Here is a 26,051-nt window from a genome sequence, read left to right as displayed (position 1 = left end):
TCAGAGATGCCCTGCCGGGAGAGGAGGAATCTAGAGAGGCAGTCTGGCTACAGCGGCTTTGAAAAGCTGCAGTGGGCTCCGCCCAGTTTGAACTTTCTGGCCTCTTTGTTTACACTGTGAGGGGAAAACCGCCTACTCAAGCCTCAGTAATGGTGGACGCCCCTCCTCCCACCAAGCTCAAGTGTCCCAGGTCGACTTCAGACTGCTGTGCTGGCAGCAAGAATTTCAAGCCAGTGGATCTAAGCTTGCTAGGCTCCATGGGGGTGGGATCCACTGAGGTAGACCACTTGGCTCCCTGGCTTCAGCCCCCTTTCCAGGGGAGTGAATGGCTCTGTCGTGCTGGAGTTCCTGGCCCCACAGGGGTATGAAGACAAACTCCTGCAGCTAGCTTGGTATCTTCCCAAATGGCCACCCAGTTGAAACCCAGGGCCCTGGTGGTGTAGGCACCCAAGGGAATCTCCTGGTCTGCAGGTTGCAAAGACCATGGGAAAAGCATAGTATCTGGGCCGGAAGGCACTGTTCCTCATGGCATGGTCCCTCACAACTTCCCTTGGCTAGGGGAAGGAGTTAGTTCCCCAACCCCTTGAGCTTCCTGGGTGAGGTAATGCCCCACCCTGCTTTGCCTTGCCCTCTGTGGGCTGCACCCACTGTCTAACCACTCCCAGTGAGATGAGCCAGGTACCTCAGTTGGAAATGCAGAAATCACCCGCCTTCTGTGTTGATCATGCTGGAAGCTGCAGACCGGAGCTGTTCCTATTTGGCCATCTGTATATATACTTTTATGTATCTCTCAAATTTCCTACAGTAACAAAGTCTTTTTAAAAAAAAAAAATCAGGGAAAAATATATTTAAAAACCCAGAAAATATACTGCAAACTTATGATTAAATTTGGGTCAGCCATTGTTGGGGAATTGGTCCTTGTAGAAGGCAGGAGAGAACAAGTTCTGGGTCCATTTATAGGGAAAATGGCAAGGATTATAGTTCACTGAAGTCTTCATGACAGAAACTGAGGGATATGACTATAAAAAATGGTAATGCAATAAGAGAAGTTCAAGGGTCTGAACAAAGGAGGTCTTGGTCCCATTTTTATACTTAGTATAACATATTCGCACCGAGAAGATGGCCTTTGATTCTGAACAGCACAGCTCATAAGGAACCAGCTGGAACACCATCAGGAGAGAATGACCAGAGCAAGGAAGGTCTGGAATACATCTCACAGGATGGATGGGAAACAGTAGAAAAGAGAAAACAGAGGAATGGTAGCCAGCTTTACAAACTCACAGGTTTGTTTTTTAGCTTTTGTTTTGTTCTGTTTTGAGACACTGCCTGCAGCTGCTCCTATGGGGGCAAACAATCAGGCAGTTTCCAGGCACCTTTGCTTACCCATAGTTTTCCTCTTTTGCCTTGAGGGAGCTGATACTTGCTTTACCTCCTCTCAGGGATACTGGGAGGATCAAAGATGATCATAATAAAATTAACAATGAGCAGCAGCCATCTGTCAACCATCAGGTAGATTCAGGGCCATGGGTACTGTGTGCATACCCCCAGCTTGCAGATGACAATATCCATAGGGAGTATGAGAGCTGGGATGTAAATCCACGTCTTTCTGACTTCAAAGCCCATTTTCTCTCCACCCTCTCCTGCCACAACTCAAATAAAAGACAATAATCAATGGGACCACTTTGTAAGCCCTAAACCACTATTAAAAGAAAGGTATTATTGTTAAATGTGTCTTTAGAACACTGTATGCAATTCCTAAATTTTAAAAAAAATCAAGCTCAAAGGCAAGTTATTAATAATAAATGAAAGAAACATGTTTTAAAACCTCACAGGTTTGACACATAGAAAAGGAATTGGATATATGTTGTGTAGCTTCAATGGGCTGAACCTGAACCAGTGGGAAGAAGTTGTAGGAGGAGCTATCTCAGCTTAATGTAGGGCAAAACAATTAGAACTACCCTCAGTGAAGCTGGCTGGCATTGGGGTGGGGGATGAGTGCCCTGTGGCTGCTTTCCAGTGGAGGCTGTGTGATTCGCTATCGTGGGTCCCTTTAATGAAGACTCTATCTTGTGGAGTCCTTTGTCTTTATTGTGGAGTCTCTTTTGGGTTTTGTTTTGTTTTGTTTTTTGTTTTTTGTGTGTTTTTGGGTTTTTTTTGGGAGATAGGGTCTCATTCTGACGCCCAGCCTGGAGTACAGTGGTGCAATCTTAGCTCCCTGCAGCCTCAATCTCCTGGGCTCAAGTGATCCTCCCACCTCTGCCTCCTGAGTAGCTGGGACTATAGGCACGCACCACCACGGCCAGCTAATTTTTTGTGTTTTTAGTAGAGACATGGTTTTGCTGTGTTGTCAAGGCTTGTCTTAAATTCCTGGCCTCAGATGAACTGCCAACCTCAGCCTCCCAAAGTGCTGGGATTACCAGCGTGAGCCACCATGCCTGCCTCTATTGTGGAGTCTTAACCACAGACCAGATAGTTCCCTAACCGCAGGCAAATAAGGCCATATGAGCACCCAGCCCCTTTATGCACTTTAAAATGTGGCTTCCCAAAACGTTTAAATATGCTATATCATGTGAGAAGTATCCCTTGACCCCAGTAGGACAAAAACAGTTTAAATTCCTTTGGCAGAGAAGAAATAGAATTTACGATCTAGTCATGAACCTATCCAGATACTAGAAACCAAAAGGGTTGTGCCTTTAGGCTGGGCGCGGTGGCTCACTCCTGTAATCCCAGCACTTTGGGAGGCTGAGGCGGGCAGATCACTTGAGGCCAGGAGTTCGAGAAGAGCCTGGCCAACATGGTGAAAGCCCGTATCTACTAAAAATACAAGTGAGTTGGACGTGGTGGCGTGCCTGTAGTCCCAGCTACTTGGAAAGCTGAGACAGGAGAATCAGATGCAGTGAGCCAAAAGCGCCACTGCATTCCAGAGTGAGACTCTGTCTCAATAAAAATAAAAATAAAAACCGAAAGGGTTGTGCCTTCGAACAATGTTTGCCTAGCAGTCTCACTGTCTCAGGCATGTTGGTACCCACCAGTTCGGAGGAGATGCTCTGTTTGGTCACGGCGCCCACCTCAGGAATACGAGCCTTCACTTGCGCTTTAATGTAGCACTTCTCTCCTCCAGCAAAACGAATTCCTGTGATGCCCTATGAAACAAAAGTGTATCCATCTATCTATCCGTTTGTTTATTTATTCCATTTATTGAGTGTCTACTGTGTTCCAGATGCTTTTCTGGGTGCTGGGGATAGGGATGAACAAAAGAGATGAAACTGCCCTGATGGAACTTACCTTTTAGCATTATTTACCAATAATAAAAAACAGCCGAGCAGCCAGGCGCGGTGGCTCACGCCTGTAATCCCAGCACTCTGGGAGGCCGAGGCAGGTGGATCACGAGGTCAGGAAATCAAGACCATCCTGGCTAACACGGTGAAACCCCGTCTCTACTAAAAATGCAAAAAAAAAAAAAAAAAAAAAAAAAATTAGCTGGGCGAGGTGGCGGGCGCCTGTGGTCCCAGCTACTCGGGAAGCTGAAGCAGGAGAATGGCGTGAACCCGGGAGGCGGAGCTTGCAGTGAGCCAAGATCGCGCCACTACACTCCAGCCTGGGCGACAGAGCCAGACTCCGTCTCAAAACAAAAACAGCCGGGCACGGTGGCTCATGCCACCAGAACTTTGGGAGGCTGAGGTGGGCAGATCACCTGAGGTCAGGAGTTTGAGACCAGCCTGGTCACCATGGTGAAACTCTGTAAAAATACAAAAATTAGTGGGGTGTGGTAGCGAGCTCCTGTAACTCCAGCTATTTGGGAGGCTGAGGCAGGAGAATCGCTTGAACCTGGGAGGCAGAGATTGCAGAGAGCCAAGATAGCCACTGCACTCCAGCCTGGGTGACAGAACAAGTCTCTGTCTCAAAAAAACAGAAACAAACAAAAACAGAGATAAAGTCGGGTAATAACTGTTATGAAGAAAAATAAGACAGGAATGATGAGGTGGTAATTTAGACAGCATATTCAGGGGAGGTGACTCAGTGAGGGCATGATATTTGAGCTGGGACAGAGTATGTTAGTTATTCCATCTATATTCACAAGCTCAGATGAAATGCCACCGTCTCCATGCAGCCTTCTCTGAACATCTCGGCCTAAGCAGCTATCTTTCCTCTGCTTTCCCGTAAGTCCTCCCCTCTTCATTCCTCAACTGGGATAATTACTCAACTAGACATAGCCTACTTAGTTACAAGCTTCTTGAGATCAGTATTTGAATCTTTTTTGTTTTCTTTTTTGGTGATCCCACAAAGGTTCTCGAAAGATGTTGGTCAAATTAATTAATTCTATGAATTCAGAATTTTCCTAAATTACTGAGCCCAGAGTAAACAGTAAAACTTTTTACAGCACCTGGTCCTGAACTTTCCTTCTATACCTTACCCAAGGACTCGGATTTTTTTTTTTTTTTTTTTTTTTTTGTCTCCTGAGAGATATAAACAATATCTTCTCTTGGTCTGCCTAAAACCTGCCTCAAGGGAAACATCAACCTCAAAGCTCCAGTCTTGGCTGACAGCACAGCCCCGGTTCTACCCACAGAGGACATGATGGGTAACAGGACGTTCTGTCCCAAGAATGTTTACTCTCCCCTGCTGCTATTAGTTTCAGGAGTAGTGAACCTAAAATAATATTAAAGGCCTACAATTTTTATGGTATAATAATGGAGATACTAGCACAAATCTGAACCTTATCAGTCCTCTGTTGAGTTGAGGCAAGTGTTGGGATGATATAGAAATGGTACCAGGTCCAGTGACAAGGAATGGGGGAAGAAAACACTTAAAATCTAGGGATCCTGGCTCAAGATTCAGCCCTTTACAATGAAGAAGAAAATTAAATGTAAGTCATGCTGGAGGGGATTCATGGATAGCTCTACCTTATGCAGTCCCAGAGCCAGGAGTCCTACAGAAGCTGGTGAGTAAAGGACTGCAGAACACAGAAGAAAGGGCTCATTCTTCCTCAAGCTCTTCATTATTTGGCTTCATTAATCATGCATACATATGTAACTCATTTCACCTATTTCTCCCAGCACTACTGCTCACTCAGAGAGAGGCAGGGGCATTATCCCCACTTTACAGAAGGGGAGGAACTCCGAGGCTCACTGCTGAGGCTTTGCTCTCACCGCACTTGAATTCACTGGAGAGGGTTTAAGAACACAGATGCCTGTGCCCCTTCCCAGAGATTCCCATTTGATTGGTTTGCTTTGGGGCCCAGGTAATGGTAGTCTTAAAAACTCCCCAGGTGTTTATAATTTAAAGGGTTGATGCCAGGGTTGAAGACTACCATATGAAAGAGAAAGGTATTCAAGGTAACAAAGCTTTTAACATGATTGCAATAACCTTTGGACCCAAGTTTCTTTTTATCAGTGGTTCACAAACCTTCCCTTGTATCAAAAATCCCCTGGGTCCCCAGCAAAACTTCAGAAGTCTTCATTAACATCCACACCTTAAGCCACCAAGGAAAATCACAGACACCACTGATGCTGCTTACAGCTAAAAAAAAAAAAAAAAAAAAAAATACAGAGAGTATACTACTGCGTGCACCCAGAATCAAAGCCTAAGTGCCCTACCTACCCAACACCAAAAGTCCACCCCATGAAAGCAAATTTAAAAAACTGTAATAAGCAACTATTACATCAGATGCACAGATATCAACACAAGGACACAGGAAGCATGAAAAAGCCATAAAATATGACACTTCCAGAGGAATACAATAATTCTCCAGCAACAGATCGCAATCAAAAACAAATTTATTAAATCCCAGAAAAAAATTTAAATATTGATATTAAAGAAGCTCCATGAGATACAAGAGAATACTGAAAAACATGACAAATCAGAAAATTTAGGATTGAGAAATTTAATATGAATATGAATGAGAAATTTAATAAGGAGATGTATATTATAAAAAAGAACCAAATAGAAATTATGGAACTGAAGAATTCATTGAATTAAATACAATATACACTTAAAAGATTCAACAATAGAGGCCAGGCACAGTGGCTCACGCCTGTAATCCCAGCACTTTGGGAGGCCAAGGTAGGTGGATCACCTGAGGCCAGAGTTCGAGACCAGCCTGGCCAACATGGTAAAACCCTGTCTCTCCTGAAAATACAAAATAAAAAAACAAACAAAAAATAGCTGGCCATGGTAGTGCATGCCTATTATCCCAGTTACTCGAGAGGCTGAGGCAGGAGAATTGCTTGAACTCAGGAGGCGGAGGTTGCAGTGAGTTGAAACGGCGCCACCGCACTTTAGCCTGGGCAACAGAGCCAGACTCCGTCTCAAAAAAAAAAAAAAAAAAAAAAAGATTCAACAATAGACTATTTCAAGCATCTCAGAACTTGAAGACAAGTCTTTTGAAATAACCCAGTCAGAAAAAAATAAAGAAAAAAGATTTAAAAAGGGCCAATCATAGTGTCTTATGCCTCTAATCCCAACACTTTGGGAGGCTGAGGCAGGAGGATTGCTTGAGCCCAGGAGTTCGTGACCAGCCTGAGAAACATGGTGAGACCCCATTTCTACAAAACAAACTTAAAAATTAGCCAAGTGTGGTGGTGTGTGCCTGTAGTTCCAGCTACTTGGAAGGGAGAAGGATCACTGGTATATATATCTATATATCCACAATGGAATACTATTTGGTCATAGAAAAGAATGAAATCATGTCATTTGCAGTAACATGGATGGAACCGGAGGTCACTATGTTAAATGAAAAACAAATGGCACAGAAAGACAAATGTCACATGTTCTTACTCCTATGTGGGAGCTAAAAAAGTTGATCTCATGGAAGCAGAAAATGATAGACACCAGAGGCTGAGAAGGGTATATGGGTGGAGCTGGGGAAATGAAGACAGGTTGGTTAATGGGTGGTACAAACATGCAGTTAGATAGAAGAAGTAAGTTCTAATGTTCAATAGCAGAGTGGGATGACTATAGTTAGCAACAGTGTATTATTATATGTTTCGAAGTAGCTATAAGAGAGGACTTGTTCCCAACACATAGAAATGAAAACCCTATCATTACACATTCTATTCATGTAACAAAATATCACATATAACCCATAAATATATAAAATATTATGTAACAATTTTAAAAAGGCAAATTAAAAAATCACCTGGGCGGGGCGCAGTGGCTCATGCCTGTAATCCCAGCACTTTGGGAGGCTGAAGCGGGAGGATCGTGAGGTCAAGACATGGAGACCATCCTGGCCAACAAGGTGAAACCCCGTCACTACTAAACATACAAAAATTAGTTGGGCATGGTGGCATGCACCTGTAGTGCCAGCTATTCGGAAGGCTGAGGCAGGAGAATCACTTAAACCCAGGAGGCGGAGGTTGCAGTAAGCCAAGATCGCACCACTGCACTCCAGCCTGGCAACAGAACGAGACTCCATCTCAAAAAAAAAAAAAAAAAAAAAATCACTTGGAGGACTTGTTAAATTAAACAGTGTTGTACCCCACCCCCAGTTTCCCATTCAGTAGGTCTGGGGTGGGGCCTAAAATCTGCGTTTCTAACAAGCCTTCCAGTGATGCTCCACTGGCAGCCTGAGGAATACACGTGGAGAATAACTGCTTTCTCTATGCTACCTCCTGTAGGGCCACTGCTCTTATTTGGCATGTAAATTTAGGACTCATAGTTTGAAAAACAGAAGGCAGGGAGGGAGATGATTCTCCTTATGTGACATTTTCTCTTAACTTCAGACACATCCCCTGAATGTGACATGTGTGGAGGGAACGCTATACAACCGTCACGATATCCCCAAAGGGGAGAGCTGATTCTACTGAAGGATTCACAGCCCTGAATGGGAATCTCGTATTAAGTTGGTTCTGACAGTCGACACACCTCAGCGAGAACTGAAACCCCCATGGGGTGGGAAGTGTGGGAAACAATTCACACATATTTACCACCATGTCTAGCTAAAACTCCACATCAAGCAGCCAGATATATTAAGAGATTAAATAGAGGGAACTGAAAGAAGCACAAGAAAGCCGAGCAAACCTTCTGTTTTTGCAAACAAACAGGCTTTAGAAGCTAGTGGTAATGAAGAAATTTGCTAGCAAGGGTGATGAGTGAAGAGTCCAAGAATCTAACATTCTTTTTTCAAAAGAGTGAGGTAATCTTACCTTGGCTGCACATTTTTTTCTTTCTAACGTATCTCATCTATCTATTTCTATGGCTTAAACCAGAGGTTCCCAAGGATGGTAGGAGTTCCTGTCCCCAAGACAGCACTTTAGAAATCCTTTGAGGAGTTTTTTGTTGTCACAAAGATTGGGGGCACTCCTGACCTTTACTGCACAGGGCCCAGGGACGTCAGGTCCTGCAGAGCCTGGGACAGTCCTGAAGAACTAATTGTCCTGGGTTGGAGGAAAAAAAACCTGTTTGTAAATATCAGTGCCTAGCACTCAATGTTGTTTTATATGTATACACAAAGTAATTTCTGGCATAGTCTTAATGTACAACAAATTTCCTAGGAATGCAATTACTGTGAAATGGAGAGAAAACAGTGCTTTTCGTCACTGTTTGAGAAAATTACATAGCATTTAAATTGCCAACACACACTTGTGTCTGTCTGCATTTTGGGCTGTGGCACTGACAGTCATTCAACTACTACTATACTATAAGTATTTGACTTTATGTCTTTTAGTGCATCTGGCTGAACATTTACATATGAAGTCCATATTTTTAATATAAATTAGTTTCATTTTCTTTTTCCTTTACCTTGTAGTTGGAGGCTGAATTGATAGGTTATGCTGTCTTTACTTTCTCTAGCTTTTTAAATAAAAAATTTCAAATATTCACAGAATTAAAAGAATTATACAGTGAACACCCATATACCCATCAGTTTATTCTTTCAATTTCTAAGGCTTTTTGTTATATAAATGGGGCATTCAGTCTAAGGGGGTTGGCTTAAAGCACAGCGCTGGTGTTTGTGAGAGTATAACTGGAGTGTAACTCACACAGCTTGAATGAACTTGGCTTTTCTATCTCTCAGGGTGGAGAGCCTGGAGCACTTTTTTCAGTGCTATCCTTCCTTGGGGGTTGTTTTTTCCCACTGGGTTCTACTAAAAGCTTGGTGGGGTCCTGGATGAACCGGGGAGACTGTTCATTTACAATTCAAAACCTTTTGTGATCTAGCCCCACCTGTATCCCCATCTTCTTTCCTTCCCCAAGCTGGGCTGAACTGGGCTACTTAGAATTAGAACCCTGGAACAAGCCTGCACATTCATGTTCACTATTTTTCCCTGGGCCTGGAGAGCTCTCCCCTACCTGTCTGACGGTTGAAATCCTAATCATTCTTCAGGACCTGATTTGGCCATCACCACCTCTGTAAGACCTGCTCCAGTCCCCTTTTCAGCAAGGATGTTTCCTCTCTGTTCATAGCCCATTGGAACACATTTTCCAGGCGAACCTGAAGCTATTTCTGTGTGTGTGTCTGCCTCCTGGACTGAACTGAAGGATCCTTGAGGGAAGGGTCAATCATTTTTGCATTCCCCCTGCTTAGCACCATCCCTTGCACACAGTATGTCTCAATAAATGCTTCTTGAATTTGACTGTTGATTCAAAATACAGGAGAAAGTAATAGCATAGGTACCATAGTGACTGATTCATGTGTTTTCAAAAGTTCAGGCTTGTTTAAACCCACAACAGGTTCTATCCATCAAAAAAATGTTCTACTCACCAGTTCTGACTTAGAGAAATGTGGAAGCTATCAAAGAGAATTGATCAGTTTATAAAATATCTGTGGCCCTGCTGGTCTACGAGAACAAAACACAATCGATACCATTATGAGAAAAGAACCAAAGGATTATAAAACAGAAATACAGGTTTGGGATTAAAATATGTTAGAAGAATATTTTTGATACATGAACATCTCAAGAAAGACGAATCTTTTCTTATTAATCTCTGTAGCTCCTTTTGCATATCTTAGTATTGCGGCATACCACAGGCATTCAATTTCTGGATTGAATAATGTGTGTTGGGGAGTCACATTTTATTAGTTTATATTGAGTAGTACAAAGAAAAAATGATTTTACCCTATCCTGTGTCTTGCAGTAAAAGCCTTTAATAAGTGCAGAGAAATTATACGTGTGCATTGACCAGAATCATTGGCAAAGCTATGACTAAACAAAGCGCAGCTGGGCACATACAGAGCTGCAGAGGCTGTCCCCAGGGCAGAGATCATTCTGAACATAGTCAGTCAGTCCTTGTCATGATCAAATAATATCTAACATCACAGCAGCTCTAATGTTAGCATCTGTTGGGTATTCAAATGGACTTATGAGGTATATTTTGGTACCAACAAGAGGAGTGCTTTCACTCAAATGAAAAGCATCTTTAGCTTTTCTCATCAATCAGAGGAAGATGGGTCGATGAGGTGTTTGTGGACCAATAAACTATCAGAAGAGACATTATTTTCAAGAGTCTTTTTTCATTATGAAGTTTCACCTACTCCATCTGCAGATTTAACAGGAGAACACAAATAGTAATGCCTCTTCCTCATCATAAAACATGAAAGGGCATAAAATATATGTTGGCCAGGCCAGGCCAGGCGCAGTGGCTCACGCCTGTAATCCCAGCACTTTGAGAGGTCAAGGCAGGCAGATCACGAGGTCAGGAGATCGAGACCATTCTGGCTAACACAGTGAAACCCCGTCTCTACTAAACATACAAAAAAATTAGCAGGGCATGGTGCCGGGCGCCTGTAGTCCCAGCTACTCAGAAGGCTGAGGCAGGAGAATGCCGTGAACCCGGGAGGCGGAGCTTGCAGTGAGCCGAGATCCCGCCACTGCACTCCAGCCTGGGCGACACAGCGAGACTCCATCTCAAAAAAAAAAAAAAAAAAAATTGTGTTGACCAACAGGAAATTCGGCCTGGAGTGACACTTTGGTTTGCAGATGTACACTGAAACATTGCTGCACAGCTTAATGTCTCAAATTGCCTGTAAATGAAATTTTTGTTAAAAAATCAAAACAAAACAGTCTCTCCTCTTCAAAGGAGGTGTGCATGTTTTATCTCTAATATGCTATGGTCAGAAAACATATGCTATAATAGGAGAATTTGCTCATGGTAATTTTCCGGATTAAATAGGAAATCGGAATTGAGAAAAGTATGTAAATAGATCCCACTTGTTGCTGATGAGATTATTAGGTCATTAAAATTTCCCTCTACTTCAGAAATTTAAATTTCAAATCTCACAACATTCTTGGATAGTTTTGAGCATTTCATTCATCATGTTACAGAAATTCGCTTGAAAAGAAGTAGCTCCTTCAAGTCTTTCTGCCAAGACTTTATATAATTCTAAGAAGAACTTGTTCTTTTCAGTGCTATGGTTTTTTTTTTTTTCCACATTTAAAAATCAAGTTTTATTTTGATTTCCAGGAAATACCTTTAGTTTCCTAGAAGTAAAAAAATTTTTTCAAAACAGCTAAATCCTTATGTACATGAATTCAATGAAGGTGGTTCTTTTTGTTTTTGGTATTTTACAACTGAAGTGTTGTTTTTTCTTTCGCAAATATGAAGGACAAAGTTTGGTCCTTTCTCAAAGAGAATATGCTATATGACGTATGTGGATTAGTGGTATTACAGCTGCTATAAAGAACAGTTACCGTTTGGATGTGTGTGAGAAATGCTGCTTCTCCATGAATTAGAAAAGTCCCCCAGGCTTGCCTGGTTAAACTCTGTAAATGCATGAAATATACTTACATTCTGGAAATCATTAACTTCAATTGCTTCTTCAGCTCCACTTCCCATTTTAAAGGTCTCCAAGTTGTTCCCAGCATCTATTTCCATTGACCCATCTTGTAATTTCCCATTGATACTCATGGTGTAATGGACATTGTAAATCTGAAAGTGAGCATAAGAGTTAGTGATGTTTTCTCTTTTGAGCAATTCAGGGCTCATCTTTAGAACGGCAGTGTATGAGGTAGCGTCCATATGTTTCAGAGATACTTGGGATAGTCCTTAATAATAATACATTTCTATACGAAGACTTCATTCATACAGCAATCAGTTAATGCAATGATTTCCTTAAAAACACCTTACGAGTAAAACCTTTGGTTGTCTCTGACATATATTCCAATAGCTCAGTAATTTGTAATGCTGGCTGTACTTTAGAAGCATCTGGGTAGACTCTCTGGGTACCATGCCTGGGTTTCACCCTGGACAAATCAAATCAGAAGCTGTGGGGAGGGCGCGTGGGCATAGGTCTTTCTTATTCTAAAGCTCAACTCTATTATGCAACTGGGTTGAGAACTATTGATGGATAAATGGAAATTGAGGAGGCAGAAGGTTAATTGGACTCCCAGCTGAATACGTCTGCAGTGGCAGCTCAATTTCACAAGTTGTTTTCATCCTTTGGTCAAGATTAGGCATGGAGTGCCTTAGGCATATGGTATATGGTATTAGGTATATGAAAAGGACTGCAGACAGGACCAGGGTACGCTTGATATAGAGCAGCATGTGTGGAGAGGAAGGCCAATGTGCACGTTTGTTTCAGTTCAAAACAGTAGTACTCCCTGAACGACTCTATGGGGCAGGCCCATGGTGCTGTAGGGCATTTTGTTATGAGATGTGTGGGGTGTGTGGAAGAGGGGAAGGGACCTGGCACTGCAGAACAGCACCGGTCCAGGAATCAGGAAAACAGGTGGCCACACCACTCATCTCTGGATCTTGTGAGTTGCCGCGAGTGTAGAATGAAGTTGGACCTCATAGGTGGCTTTCATCCGTGTACTTAGAACTGTTGGGATCTCATGGGCATGACCTAGAGGTGAGGATGGCACTGTAGCACTCTGTTCTCTCCTGTCCATCCACAGTCTAACCAGAGTGGCTCTGCTTTTTCTGTCTTATGTGTTGCATTTCTGAGTAACATTTTGTTAGAAAGACAAATTTCAACACTTAAAACATTTTTTTTTTTTAAGTTTGCCACTAATTAGCCGACCCAAAGGGCTCAGACACCTGATTACTGCACTGGTTTCAAAATAACTCAGATGCTGCTCCTGCTCGGTGTGCTGCTGTCCTGGTAGACCTTTCTGTGTGTCAGGGCTAGGAGGTGGGTTTGTTTTTTGGATTTAGATGCATATGGATGTATATCTATATATCTTACATATGATATATTACATATCTTATATATAAATTGTAGATGTATATGTACACATATATATAAATCCTTAAAGGGGAGGAGTGAGAACTGATGAAAAACTGTTGCTACTTAATGTCAGGTCAGCCAGTCAAAACTGCAAATAGCTCACATCCAATTCAAGTCTGATTTTTCTTCCTCATTATGAAAAGTGACTGCTACGTGCACAAACACTGGAAAAAGGATCTGTTACTGTTGGATCTATTTCTTGCAGAAGACTCATTATTACAAGACCCACAGTGCACTATTTTATTATCAGCAGAGATACAGAAATGGCTTTGCTATCCAGCACCCTTTTAGGAATAGCATTCATTCAGCAGGACAGAAAATACCAGTGTCCTGTTTCAGCTCCACCATCCCTCATCGCCCCTCCTTCCCTGTCTCTTTAAGAGGAACTTAGATGTCTGCAATTCACTGTCTCCTAGGCTTCCCTGATCACAAGAACCACTCCTAGGGGTTCTGATTTAGTGGAGCTAGAGCACAGCCCACCAGTCTCTTTTCCCCTTGCCCCTCAGGTGGCCCTTATGATCAGCCAGGTTTGGGAAACCTGTTTTCTTTGGCTGTGAGACTCCTGCAGGCGAGGTTTGGAAAGCAGGCTCTGTTCTGTCCGGTGCTCTCTGAGCAGTCAGTGTTCATATGGGTCAGTGACAACTGTCAGAAGGAGCCTGGCAGGCAACACCCATGTGAGTATCTTCCACTCATGTGACAAGAGGTTCAGTTTTTTGGTTTTTTTTAAGAACATTGCACATAAGCTTTTACTAGTGAAGCAATGCAACATTTAAGAACATAACCATTTCTAAATTCTTAGCAGTTCTTAAGGAGACAAGGTTGTCACACTAGAAGAGTGGTCTGTGGTCTGAATTTCACATTCCTCCACCACTACCTCTGGCTGTCTTCTCCCCAACAAAGCCTCCCTAACTAGGTGCAGGGGTGTCCAATCTTTTGGCTCCCCTGGGCCACAATTGAAGAAGAAGAATTGTCTTGGACCACACATAAAATACACTAACACTAACGATAGCTGATGAGTTTTTTAAAAAAATCTAAAAAAAAAATCTCATAATGTTTTAAGAAAGTACGAATTTGTGTTGGGTTGCATCCAAAACCGCCCTGGGCCGCATGCAGGACAAGCTTGACGTAGGGCAGTAGGGCATCTTGGTTGTGCAGCTGCAGCCCACCTTTTTTTTTTTTTTTTTTTTTTTGAGATGGAGTCTTACTCTGTCACCCAAGCTGGGGTGCAGTAGCACAATCTTGGCTCACTGCAACCTCTGCCTCCCAGGTTTAAGCCATTCTCCTGCCTCAGCCTCCCAGGGAGCTGGGACTACAGGCATGCGCCACCATGCCTGGCTAATTTTTTTGTATTTTTAGTAGAGATGGAAGTTCATCATGCTGGCCAGGCTGGTCTTGAACTCTTGACTTCAAGTGATCCTCCTGCCTCAGCCTCCCAAAGTGCTGGGATTACAGACCTGAGCCACCATGGCCAGCCTGCAGCCCACCTTTTATGTGCACCGCGCCATCTGCATGGGGACAGCAGTGAAAAGCTCATGCCCTCTTAAAGCTACTGGGGGAGGTTGGAGGGGGAGGAGGCAGTCCAGTTTCTAACAGACTAGACTCTGAGCTGGGGACGAGGCTGGGCTGTTGGAGCAGCATTTACCTTATCTGCTCTAAGTCCGTGGAACTGTGGACACCCAAGGATATTTTTATCCAAATAAGATGAAATTTATTATTTCCCAAAATTCTGCTCAATATGGTGCCTTTTACAGCCAAGGATATTTGCTAATGAGTTTTTAACAAGGCCTACGTTCTATAAGATTAATTACATGTTTGGGAAAATGTCTAGAAAAATTAGTCTGAGAGGAAAGGCCCCAAGCAATGATCTCCTTCCCTCATCCCACAGGGTGGGGTTGTCAGTTATCTCATACTGGTGGAAATCTCCCATATTTCAGTGCCTTGTTCCATTTACAATAATGTGGATGAAAAATGGCCTCAATATTGGAGACCAGTTCAGTTGTACCCTGATTATTAGTACTCCGGTGCTTCATAGTCCTCCAACTAAATTTCAGTAAACCTGTCCTAAGGAGATTTCCCCACATGAAAGGCATAGGTGGTGAATTACAGCTGGTTCTCCTCTATAAACCAATACAGAGGAGCCGAGGCACAGATAATCCCCAAAGAGTGGATAATCCATCTGGTATGACAAGTCTTTTTGTTTGACAGAGACTTACCTTTTTTGATTACATTTTGTCTGAGCTATCTAGATTTGTATTCAGGCAAAGAGACCTGTGTATGTGCTATGCCTAGATGGTGCCAAAGTTACTCTATTTAGTATTTTGTGATTTGTTTTTCATACTTAAGTCATATGGATCAGGGAGAAAAAAACTATCGTGATTTTCTTCATTCTCCTGTCTGTATAGGATATAGTAATAACTTTGATTGTTGGCAATAAAATGTGTGTCACTGTTCCTCTGAATTCTTAGAATTTAATACTGCTCTCCTGAACCAGACAACCAATCATCTTGCAGTAAAGTAAAAGATATGAAAAGGGGAGTTGTGCTTATTCAGTATGATTGTTTAATCTCTCTTTTTAGAAGCTTGTCAATTAGTGAAGTTTACCTTGAATAATTAAATGCCAAGTGGTATTCATTTTAAAATATATATCATGTCCAGAATCTTTACCCAAAAAAAGCATAGCTATTTTTATCCCCCATTGACCTATACCACTGAGGCTTTGTTATTTAAAAGATAGCATTTTAAATGCTATCTACAGGCGGTGACTCACGCCTGTAATCCCAGCACTTTGGGAGGCCGAGGCAGGCAGATCACGAGGTCAGGAGATCGAGACTATCCTGGCTAACACGGTGAAACCCCTTCTCTACTAAAAATACAAAAAATTAGCCGGGCGCAATGGCGGGCGCATGTGGTCCCAGCTACTTGGGAGGCTGAGGCAGGAGAATGGAGTGAACCCGGGAGGCGGAGCTTGCTTGCAGTGAGCCGAGATGGCACCACTGCGCTCCAGACTGGGCGATAGAGCAAGACTCCGTCTCAAAAGAAAAAAAAAAAAAAAAGATATCGTTTACATCCTAAAACCACAGAATTCCCCAAAGAGATGACAATCTAAACCCTGCTATTAATGGAGATGTAGATATTGAAATCATTCTCTTATTCACATTTGCTGTTTCAAACATGAGCATCTGGCCCAGCTTCTATATTTAAAATACAAATACATTAAGGCACTTTTCAAATACCCACAAAATACAGTGCAATTCAGATCTTACAAATCGATGCTTGTAAATTTGATATAGTCTCTAAAACAGACTCGGTGCTAAATGGCATGCTTATCTACATTAGACATTTGAGTTAAAAATACAAATTATGCAGTGACTGCAGAAGATGTGATGTGTAAAATGGTTGAATTGCTTTCAGCACCATTTTCTGTAAGTACTGGAATTCGTTCATGCCTTGCATTCCATGGTAGGAGAGAGAGGAAAAAACAGCAATCACCGATCCTCTGAGGATAGTGATTATGAAAGAACCCTTTGTGTGTGCCCTGGAGATGGAATTCTTTTCCATTAGTCGAAATAAGCTTATACCAGACCTGGCAGTGGTCATCAAGATAAAATGCCCCCTTTTACATAGGTGAACACATTCAGAGTATTTAGAGAACACACTGGAGCTCTGCCCAGTCAACTTAGAGGCAGTCTTTATACTCCTCGAGAGCCATGGAGCTTTAAAATAAATAGTTGCATACAAAGAAAGTAGGACAGCAGTCAGTAAAACACCTACTATTAAATCACATGTGATGACTAGGCCAGAATTAATTGTTAAAGAGATTTTCCACCTTTAAGGAAGTTAGACTTTTTGTTTGTTTGTTTGTTTGTTGTTTTTGTTTTTGTTTTCCAGAGAGAGAAGCGAATGTTCATGGCTAGGTCACAAAAAAACCTTCTGAAAGGCAAAAATTCCTTCCCAATGGGTCTGAATATGGGTCTGAATATTCCTCCACTATCTTTGTCCTGGATTTTACATCCATAGCCTTTCTCAGCAGGGAGAGGCCTTCGAGATCATCCAGTTCCATTTTTTCCCTTAAGGAGGAGTACACTGAGGCCAAAAGGTAACGTGCCTTCCCCACTGTCGCGCCACTGCTTAGCGGGAGATGACCGAAAACGGCCTTTCTCGGACCGTCCACTGCATTCTCCCCTACTCTACGCTTCAGTCTTCTCCCGTGAATCCTTCACTTGCTTTTCTACAAAGTTGACCTAAGGCGGAAAGTTGCGTGCCAGAGTGGGACCGGAGACGGGAGCTCACGCTGGCCCCGAGGGGTCCTGCGGCAGCCGCCGCGCGCCCCTCGCTGGCCCGCGCTTGGGCTCCCCCTAGGGGCACCGTGGGCAACACGGGTGTCCCCGCGCGCCGCCCTCTGGACTTACGTGACTGTCGCTCCCCTTCCAGAAGTAGAAGGCCCCGATGGCCCCGAAGAGCAGCAGCACCGCCCCTGAAATGAGGACCACAGCTCCCACCTTGAGCAGCCGCGCGGGGCTGGAAGGCTTCACCGTCACCGTAGCGTACGCCTGCGGACCGGGGTGGGAGAGGGACCGTCACGTTTGTGCCGCCCGCACCTGCGCCCCGCGCGCACCCGGGCCCACACGGTGGCCCCCAGGGAGTGGGGAGTCGGGCGGGAAACAGCTGGCCCGGGCTCCTACGGGTGCCTCTTTCGCCGCGCTCGCTCCCGAGGGTCCTTTGCCATCGGGCGAGGAAGTGCGGTGAGCAAACCTCGCAGCGCGGGGCCTTCGCCCCAGGACCTGCACCCTCCACTGGCCACGGGACGCCCCTCCGTACCCGCCTGTGGATGCCGTGCCCCCTGCACACTCATACGCGTGGGGCGACACCCCACGCACACATTTGGAACCCAAATTTATCCCCCCCGCCAACACACTCATTCGGTGGCACGCATCCCTGAGTCGGACTTGTGGAACCAGATACTCACCCCGGACCCTGCGTGTGGAATCCCTGGCGGTACTCACCGGGGGGCTGCAGAATTCCACGTCATCAGGCCCCACCAGGGCAATGGGAACTTTGTCGGAGTTCTCTGTCATGGTTGCGGCAGGAGGAGCGAGGCACTCGCAGACTCCCTGGGCGCCCTGAGCTCTGTCCCGCTGCCCCGACGTGCAGGGCATTTCAACGCCGCGCGCACACAGGGTGCACGGTCCCGCCTGGGCCAGCCCAGCGGTCCCCACCCCTTCCAGGGCCTCACCTCTCTCCTCCCTTCTCTCTCCTGCCGCGGGCAGCTAGTCCTGCACTCCCGGATGCCCCCTTTTCTCCTCACTCTATCCTGTCTACTGACCCCCAAACAGCATCCCGGTGACTCTGAATGTGTGAGGGTGGTTGCGTCCCTCAGAGCGGGATGCTGAATCCTGGGACCCAAAGAAATACTCAAGTGCCAGAGCAACTAGCCATGCACCGAGGATGTCTTAGAATGTCAGCGGACTCTGCTGTGACACCTGGCTGGAGGCCATTTCCTGCAGGGTCTTTGTATGTGTGTGTTGGGGTGGGGGTGGGGGAAAGATGGCTCATGGAAGGTGAAGGAGAAGACAGCAGAGTGGCGCAGGTGGACAGGAGACACTGGCCTAAGAGTGTCAGGGTTAGGCCACCTTCTCACTGGCCTGGCATTGCTGGATGGTCCCTGGGACTGGAAAACGGAGCAGGGTCTTGGAGATGGCTCCTTGCCACCAATTTTTCTAGGGGGTGGGTACACCTGCAGCAAAAGTGAGAGCTAAGTAGAGCGGGGCTGGAGGGAAGGAGTTTGGGAGACCAGAATAAAAGTACACGCTGGTTGGTTGAATAAATTAAATAAGTGCAAACAAAAGCAATAATGGCAAAGCGCGCGCGAGCGCACACACACACACACACACACACACACAGAGAGAGAGAGAGAGAGAGAGAGAGAGAGAACTGATGTGTCCAAAGGAATAACACAAATATATATATGTGTGTGTGTGTATATATCTATATGTTATATATGTGTATATATGTGTGTGTGTGTATATATATATAAAATTTTCACTTTTGGAAATGCCATCTTCCAGTTCCAGGATACATGGTACTTCATTTGGATCCAGGCTTCCTTAATTCACATTCGATTCTAGCTTTGTGCAGAGCCCTCTGGTGAGGTGTAAGTGAGGAGCACTGGTGCATGGGAGGGATTGAGGCTTCCCCAAAGGGCAGTGGGAGATTGCATGTGCAGGACTGCAGAAAGAAAAAGTGTTGAAGAATCATCCAAGACACATGATAAAGAGTGAGGTGACAAGCATGATGACCTGGGTCTGGGAAGGAGGGCAGAAGTGGAGGAGATGACTTTCACAGAAGAATTGATAGGACTTGGCAACTCCTGGGCTGTGGGAACTGGAGGATTCAGACCTAGGAGGATTGGGAGAGTGATAGGAACCCCAGGGAAGTGAAAAAGTTGGAAGGAACAGTCTTAGACATGTTGAGCTTGATGTGGGGATGAAAAGTAAAAGAGCCAAGGAAATATGCTGAGCCTGCCTTGGACTCAGCTATGGAAATAACTGTCTGCGCATCACACTAGACTTAAGGTGCTTGGAAAAAACTCCAGCAAGATCTTCTGCCAGGGCTCATCCCTGGGGACTGCTGAGGCAGAGTTCAAAGATCTCTTCACAAGGGCATTCTTCACAGGAATTTTGGTGAAGTAATAAGAGAAGTAACCATCAGAGAGGTGGGAGATGGTGCAATACAAAGTAGTACATGTAATTTTTAAAGGCACATTCAAAAAGGGTGGGTCAGCATTGTCAAATGCTGAAAAAAAAAAAAAATGAGCACAGAGAAAGGCCTTGGAAGGGCACAACCAGGAGGCCATGGGGAACCAGCGAGACAATAGTTCCATTTGCTTCCCTGGACACAGAAGACACATTGCAAAGGGTTACAGAGTAATTAAAAATATTTGCAACTTATACCACGACAAGGAACTAGTTTTCTTGTATAGTGTTTTCCTAGGAAAACCAAAAGACCAAAAATGTAGTAGAAAAAATGGGCAAAGAATGGAAACAGAGAGTCGGTGAAACAAGAAGTACAAAGGGCTCTTAAATGTAAGAAGAATGCACAACAGCATTGTTTTGCCTACTTTTCTTTTCTTTTTTTGAGACAGAGTCTTGCTCTGTCACCCAGGCTGGAGTGCACTGGTGCGATCTTGGCTCACTGCAACCTCCACCTCCCGGGTTCAAGTGGTTCTCCTGCCTCAGCCTCCCAAGTGGCTGGTATTACAGGCGCCAGCCACCATGTCTGACTAATTTTTCTATTTTTAATAGAGATGGGGTTTCACCATGTTCACCAGGCTGGTCTTGAACTCCTGACCTCAAGTGATCCGCCCACCTTGGCCTCCCAAAATACTGGGATTACAGGCATGAGCCACCACGCCCGGCAACAACTGCATTCATACAAGGAAATGCAAATTAAAAGTAGATTGGTTCACTGGAAAAACATAAAAACGCTTGTTAAAACAATCTGTTGAGGAATATGAGGGGCAGTGAATTTATGGACTACTGTAGTGGGTGAATTGGTACAACTTCTATGGAGAGCAATTTGATTTCAAAATGCAAAGTGCTATTTCGTTTCTATGAATTTATCCTACAGATGCACTCACAAGGGTGGAAAAATCCTGTATGTGCAACGATGCTCACTGCAGCATGTTTGTTAGAACAAAGCACGAGTAATATCCTCAATGTCCAGAGTAGAGAATTTATGATCCATTCTCACCATGGGGCTTTGGCAGCCCTTTAAAAGAATGAGGCAGCTTTGGATATCGTGATGTAGATAGAACACTCTCTAAGATACTTTAAGTGAAAAAAGCTAAAGGTAGAAAATGCATAGAAATGCTTCCATTTGTATAAAGAAACACAAACAAGAATAAATGTAAGTACATGCTTTCTGGAAAGACAAACAAGATGCTGGTAGTGGGGGTTGCTGCTGAGGAAAATGTGAAGCTTGGGGAGACCAGTAGAAAGATGCTTAACTGTGAACCTTCTGGAATGTTTTGAATTCTATGTTGTGAAGACGTATTAGCTACTCAGGAACTGAGTGAATAAAGCACTAAATAACAGTGAGTAGGTGGGGAGGAAGTGAATGCTACAAATGGAGACAATTCTTTCAAGAACTTTCAACTTGAGGGGAAGAAGGATGAATCTAAGGAGGTTAGATGAGGGGAGTTAGAGGATCAAGGAAGGTACCACCTTCCCTTGATGAACCTTGAGAAGGAGAGAAGGACTTGAGGGAATGAGTGGTGAGTGGATACTTTGGGGTCAAACAGACATTGACGAGAGGTCAAGGAATCAGGGGAAATGCAAGACCTTGTCTCATTCATACATTTTTAACACATAATATACAGAAAGTAGCTGACCAGGGCGTGAGGGGTGACGAGTGGGTAGGGAAATCAGTTGCCTCCTCTGAGCACATTCTCCTAAAGTGGCATATTTTCAACAACTTTAAGGTGGTGTGTTCACATGATGATGGTTATAGATAATGAAAAGGCAGTAGAAAAAGCAGTAAGGGAGCAAGACTGGGAGGCTCACTGCTGTGGTTTGAATGTGTTTCTCGAAATTCATGTGCTGGAAACTGAATTCCCAAAGCAGGTGTCGAGAGGTGGACCTTTAAGAGATGATTAGGTCATGAGGGGTCTGCCTTTGCGTGAAAGGATTAATTCCACTACTGCAGGAGTGGGTTAGTTATTGTGAGAGTGGGTTCCTGATAAAAGGATAAAAGGAGTTCGGCCCCCTTTCCCTTTCTCACATGGGCATGTGTTCTCTTGCCCTTCCACCTTCTGCCACGAAGGTCCTCATCAGGTACAGCACCTTACTCTTGGACTTCCCAGCTGCCAGAACCATAAGCCAAATAAGCTTGGTTTATAAATTAACTGGCCTGTGGTATTCTGTTTTAGCAGCACAAAATGAACTTAGACACTTGTGAAGAATGAAATCAAAGGGGTGCCCCCTTTCACAGGCTTGCTTTCCTCCACCCACCTTGCTGCTGGGCCCACCCGTAGGCTCATTCTCTGGAGGTTATAACCCAACTCTGCTCTCAGGCACTGTGCCAGGTCTGGGCACACAGTATTGAGCAAATGAGACATGGCTCCTGCTCTTGATGAGCTTATAGAATAGTGGAAAACATGGTCATTAAGCAGGTAATCACAAAATATGATGTCATTGCATTTGTGACACACAGTATGAGGAAAAAACATAGGCTACACTAAGATCGTATAACATCTAATTTACCCTGAGTGGGGAAGGGGGAAAGTACCTGAAGAAGTGTAATTTAGGTTGAAAACTGAGAGCAGAGGAATTTTCCAGATGGGAAATGGAATTTTCCAAATGGGAAAGGAGATGGGTGAAAGGGTGTGGGAAATGTGGAGGGACAGCGTATTAGAAGGCCATGAAATGGTAGTTTGGCATTGGAAAAAGGGAAAGCTAGATTGTAGAGAATAAAAGAAAGAGTGGCCAGAGATGACTCTACAGAGAGAGACAGTTACCTCGGCTAATAAAGTCTTCTAGGCTATGTTAAGAATTTTGAAAAATTTCCTTTTAGTATTGGGAAGTCATTAAGGGGATTAAAGCAGTGGAATGATATGATCTGGTTTGCATTTTAAAAATATCATTTTGGTCACTGTGGAGTAGAATAATCAAACTGGAGTGGGTGAAATAGAAGGGGTAGTTTTTTTTAATTTTACTTTTTTTTTTTCTTTTGAGATGGAGTCTCTCTCTGTTGCCTAGGCTGGAGTACAGTGGCACGATCTCAGCTCACTGTAACCTCTGCCTCTTGGGTTCAAGCAATTCTTCTACCTCAGCCTCCCGAGTAGCTGGGATTACAGGCGCTCGCCACCACACCTGGCTAACTTTTATATTTTTAGTAGAGACAGGGTTTCACCATGTTGGCCAGGCTGGTCTGGAACTCCTGACATCAGGTAATCTGCCCGCCTTTGCCTCTCAAAGTGCTGGGATTACAGGAGTGAGCCACCGTGCCTGGCCTTATTTTAATGTTTTAAAGTCAAGGTCTGGCTGTGTTGCCCAGGCTGGAGTGTAGTAGTGGGATCAAGGCTCACTGTAACCTTGAACTCCTGAGCTCAAGTGTTCCTCCTCCCTCAGCTTCCTACAGGCATGCACCATGCCTGATTAATTAATATACACATATATTTATCTTGTAAAGGTAGTGTCTCGTTACATTGCCCAGGCTGGTCTTGAACTGCTGGCCTCAATCGATCCTCCTCCCTTGGCCTTTCAAAGTGCTAGGATTACAGGCATGAGCCACTGAACCTGGCCAAGAGTAGACCCTTTATGAGGCTCTTGCAGTGGTCCAGGCAAGAGATGATGTTGGTCTGAACTAGAATAATTGTAAGTGATACAGATGGGAAGAAATATTAATCCGAAGGAGTCCATTAGGATTTCAGATCCATGCTGCAGGAGGTAGAATCGACATGCTCTGGAGACTGGCTGAGTGTGAGGTGAGTGAGGGAGGAAGTCAGGATGACTGGATGAGTTTTGGACGTGTTAAGTTGAAGAGCTGTGAAAATTCAAGTGCAGATGTTGTACTTGAGAGTGTCAGTAAATAAGCCAAGAAGACCATCTGCTGAGACAAAGAGGCTGGAGCAGCCAGCAGGGTTTAGGGAGTGTGGGAGAAGTTGACATCAGTTGCATGAGAAATACAATAAGAATTTATAAGAGCAGCAACCATTTGGGGCTGGAGAACATGAAGGAGCCAAGACTCCCCATCAGCACTGAACGGACAGAGCAGGTTAGAGGAACGTGGAAGATGTTAGGAGTACTGGCTTTTTTTTTTTTTTTTTTTTTTTTTTTTTTTTTTTGAAACGCGTCTCGCTCTGTCAGGCTGGAGTGCAGTGGCATGATCTTGGCTCTCTGCAACCTCTGCCTCCCGGGTTCAAACGATTCTCCTCCCTCAGCCTCCCGAGTAGCTGGGACTACAGGCGCCTGCCACCACGCCTGGCTAATGTTTGTATTTTTAGTAGAGACGGGGTTTCTCCATGTTGGCCAGGCTGGTCTCCAACTCCTGGCCTCAAGTGATTCTCCCACCTCGGCCTCCCAAAGTGCTGAGATTACAGGTGTGAGCCACCGTGCCCAGTGGGGTATTGGATATTGAAGGCTGTCTTGAGAAGGAGAGAGAGTCAGGGTCTAGGTGATTCTAGAACACGGGCTGGGAAGGAAGGTCCACGAAGTGAGGAAAGGTTTATGAACCAGGAATAGGGAAGGACTGGCATGATGATGGTGTCTGGATGGGACAGGAGAGGGAGAAATTAAGAAGTCTGTAATCAGAGAAGGAGAACTCAGACTTTGAGATTTTAGGGGTGGACCAATTTTGCGTAAAAATGTGGTCTAAAGTGTGGACTTACTAACAAAGGTTTGGAGATCATGACACATCTAGGAGTTGAGGATATTGAAGGAAAGGTGTTGAAATTAGCATGCATTTTGAAGTTGTTGTTTTCATCCATTCAGGCTGCCATAACAAAATACCTTAAATGGGATAACATATAAGCAATAGAAATTTACTGATCACAGTTCTGGAGGCTTGGAAGTGCAAGACCAAGGCACCAGCAGACTTTGTGTCTAATGAGGGCTCAGTCTCTGGTTCAGGATGGAACATTTTCACTGCATCTCACACAGAGGAAGGAGCAAACAAGCTCCCTCAGTCCTCTTTAAAAAGACACTAATTCTAGGAGCCCGTATGACCCACCATCTCCCAAAGGTCCCTCCTCCCAGTACCACCACATTGGGGATTAGGTTTCAACATATGAATGTGGCAGGGAGCACACAAACATTTACACCACAGCAGTTGCTGTGGGCATGATAGGGACCCGACAGGGATAAAACCAAAAAACCTCTGAGGGAGTTGCAGAAATTGTGACAGAGAGTGGCAATATGTTCTATGTGGAACTCCCTAGCCAGAGATGAGAGAGAGAAGAAGGTAGTATGAATGGATGCATGAATGTCAGAAGAGATTTTGCAGATAGAGGGTGCTGGAACAAGTCCTGGAATGGACAGTGGAGAACCAGAAACAGCCCCTTGTCTCCTGGGAATCCATACAGAGCTTCTCTCTTCCAGAAGGGTTGGGGAGCAGTGGAGAGCTCCAATTCATGGCACTATTATTGTAGTTACATTTACGTACAGCTTTCCATCACTACAGCTTTCTGAACACCTCGGCGTTTAGATTAGGAGAAGGAGGGTGCTTAGGGACAAGTGGTTAAAGATAAAGGAGAGCCTTTAAGGGAATTTCACCATGTCACTAACATAATTACTCCAGTCAAGCAACTGAAGCATCTCTAGAATTTTCTGATGATGATACTGATGTTTACAACCTAGGTGGAGGGGAGGTGAGAGGGCATTGATGTCTGGCTGTCATAGGCAATTAACTTTTTTTTTTTTTTTTTTTTTTTTTTTTTTTTTTGAGACAGAGTCTCGCTCTGTCTCCCAGGCTGGAGTGCAGTGGCACAATCTCAGCTCACTGCAACCTCTGCCTCCTAGGTTCAAGTGATTCTCTTGCCTCAGCCTCCAGAGTATCTGGGATTACAGGTGCCCACCACAATGCCTGGCTAATTTTTGTATTTTTAGTAGAGAGAGGGTTTCACCATGTTGGTCAGACTGGTCTTGAACTCCTGACTTGGTGATCCACCTGCCTTGGCCTCCCAAAGTGCTGGGATTACAGGCGTGAGCCACCACGCCCAGCCCGGCAATTAACTTTTTGTGCATATTACAGACCCTACATCCTTGTGGCTCACGGGCTCTATTTGCTTTTCCTTTTCTACTTCCTGTTGTCTAGCCTATTTGGAGTTACTGCAGGGAACATTTTTACATTGGCAAAATAAAAAAAAAATTGCACTGATGACAGATAC

At 44.3% G+C, this 26,051-nt stretch overlaps 1 protein-coding gene across 2 annotated transcripts in view; it reads right to left on the bottom strand.

Annotated features, from left to right (window-relative positions):
- The window catches only part of CNMD (chondromodulin), a 36,213-nt gene extending 17,843 nt beyond the window's left edge, over nucleotides 1-18,370 (bottom strand). Inside the window, exons 1-4 of one of the 2 annotated variants that reach the window (XM_071081276.1) lie at nucleotides 18,172-18,370; nucleotides 17,578-17,718; nucleotides 11,728-11,868; nucleotides 3,030-3,143 (exon numbers count right to left, since the gene is read on the bottom strand). In XM_071081276.1, the coding sequence (XP_070937377.1) occupies nucleotides 3,030-3,143; nucleotides 11,728-11,868; nucleotides 17,578-17,718; nucleotides 18,172-18,324 (549 nt within the window). In that variant the 5' untranslated portion in view covers nucleotides 18,325-18,370. The remainder of the gene's footprint in view (nucleotides 1-3,029; nucleotides 3,144-11,727; nucleotides 11,869-17,577; nucleotides 17,719-18,171) is intronic. The other variant, XM_071081275.1, reaches the window with a different exon arrangement.
- Nucleotides 18,371-26,051: the final 7,681 nt, after the last annotated feature.

This window comes from Macaca nemestrina, chromosome 16, assembly GCF_043159975.1.
Source record: "Macaca nemestrina isolate mMacNem1 chromosome 16, mMacNem.hap1, whole genome shotgun sequence".
NCBI classification, from domain to species: Eukaryota; Metazoa; Chordata; class Mammalia; order Primates; family Cercopithecidae; genus Macaca; species Macaca nemestrina.
The sequence above is the reverse complement of the archived record's forward strand: the minus strand, read 5'-3'. Positions and strand labels throughout refer to the sequence as shown.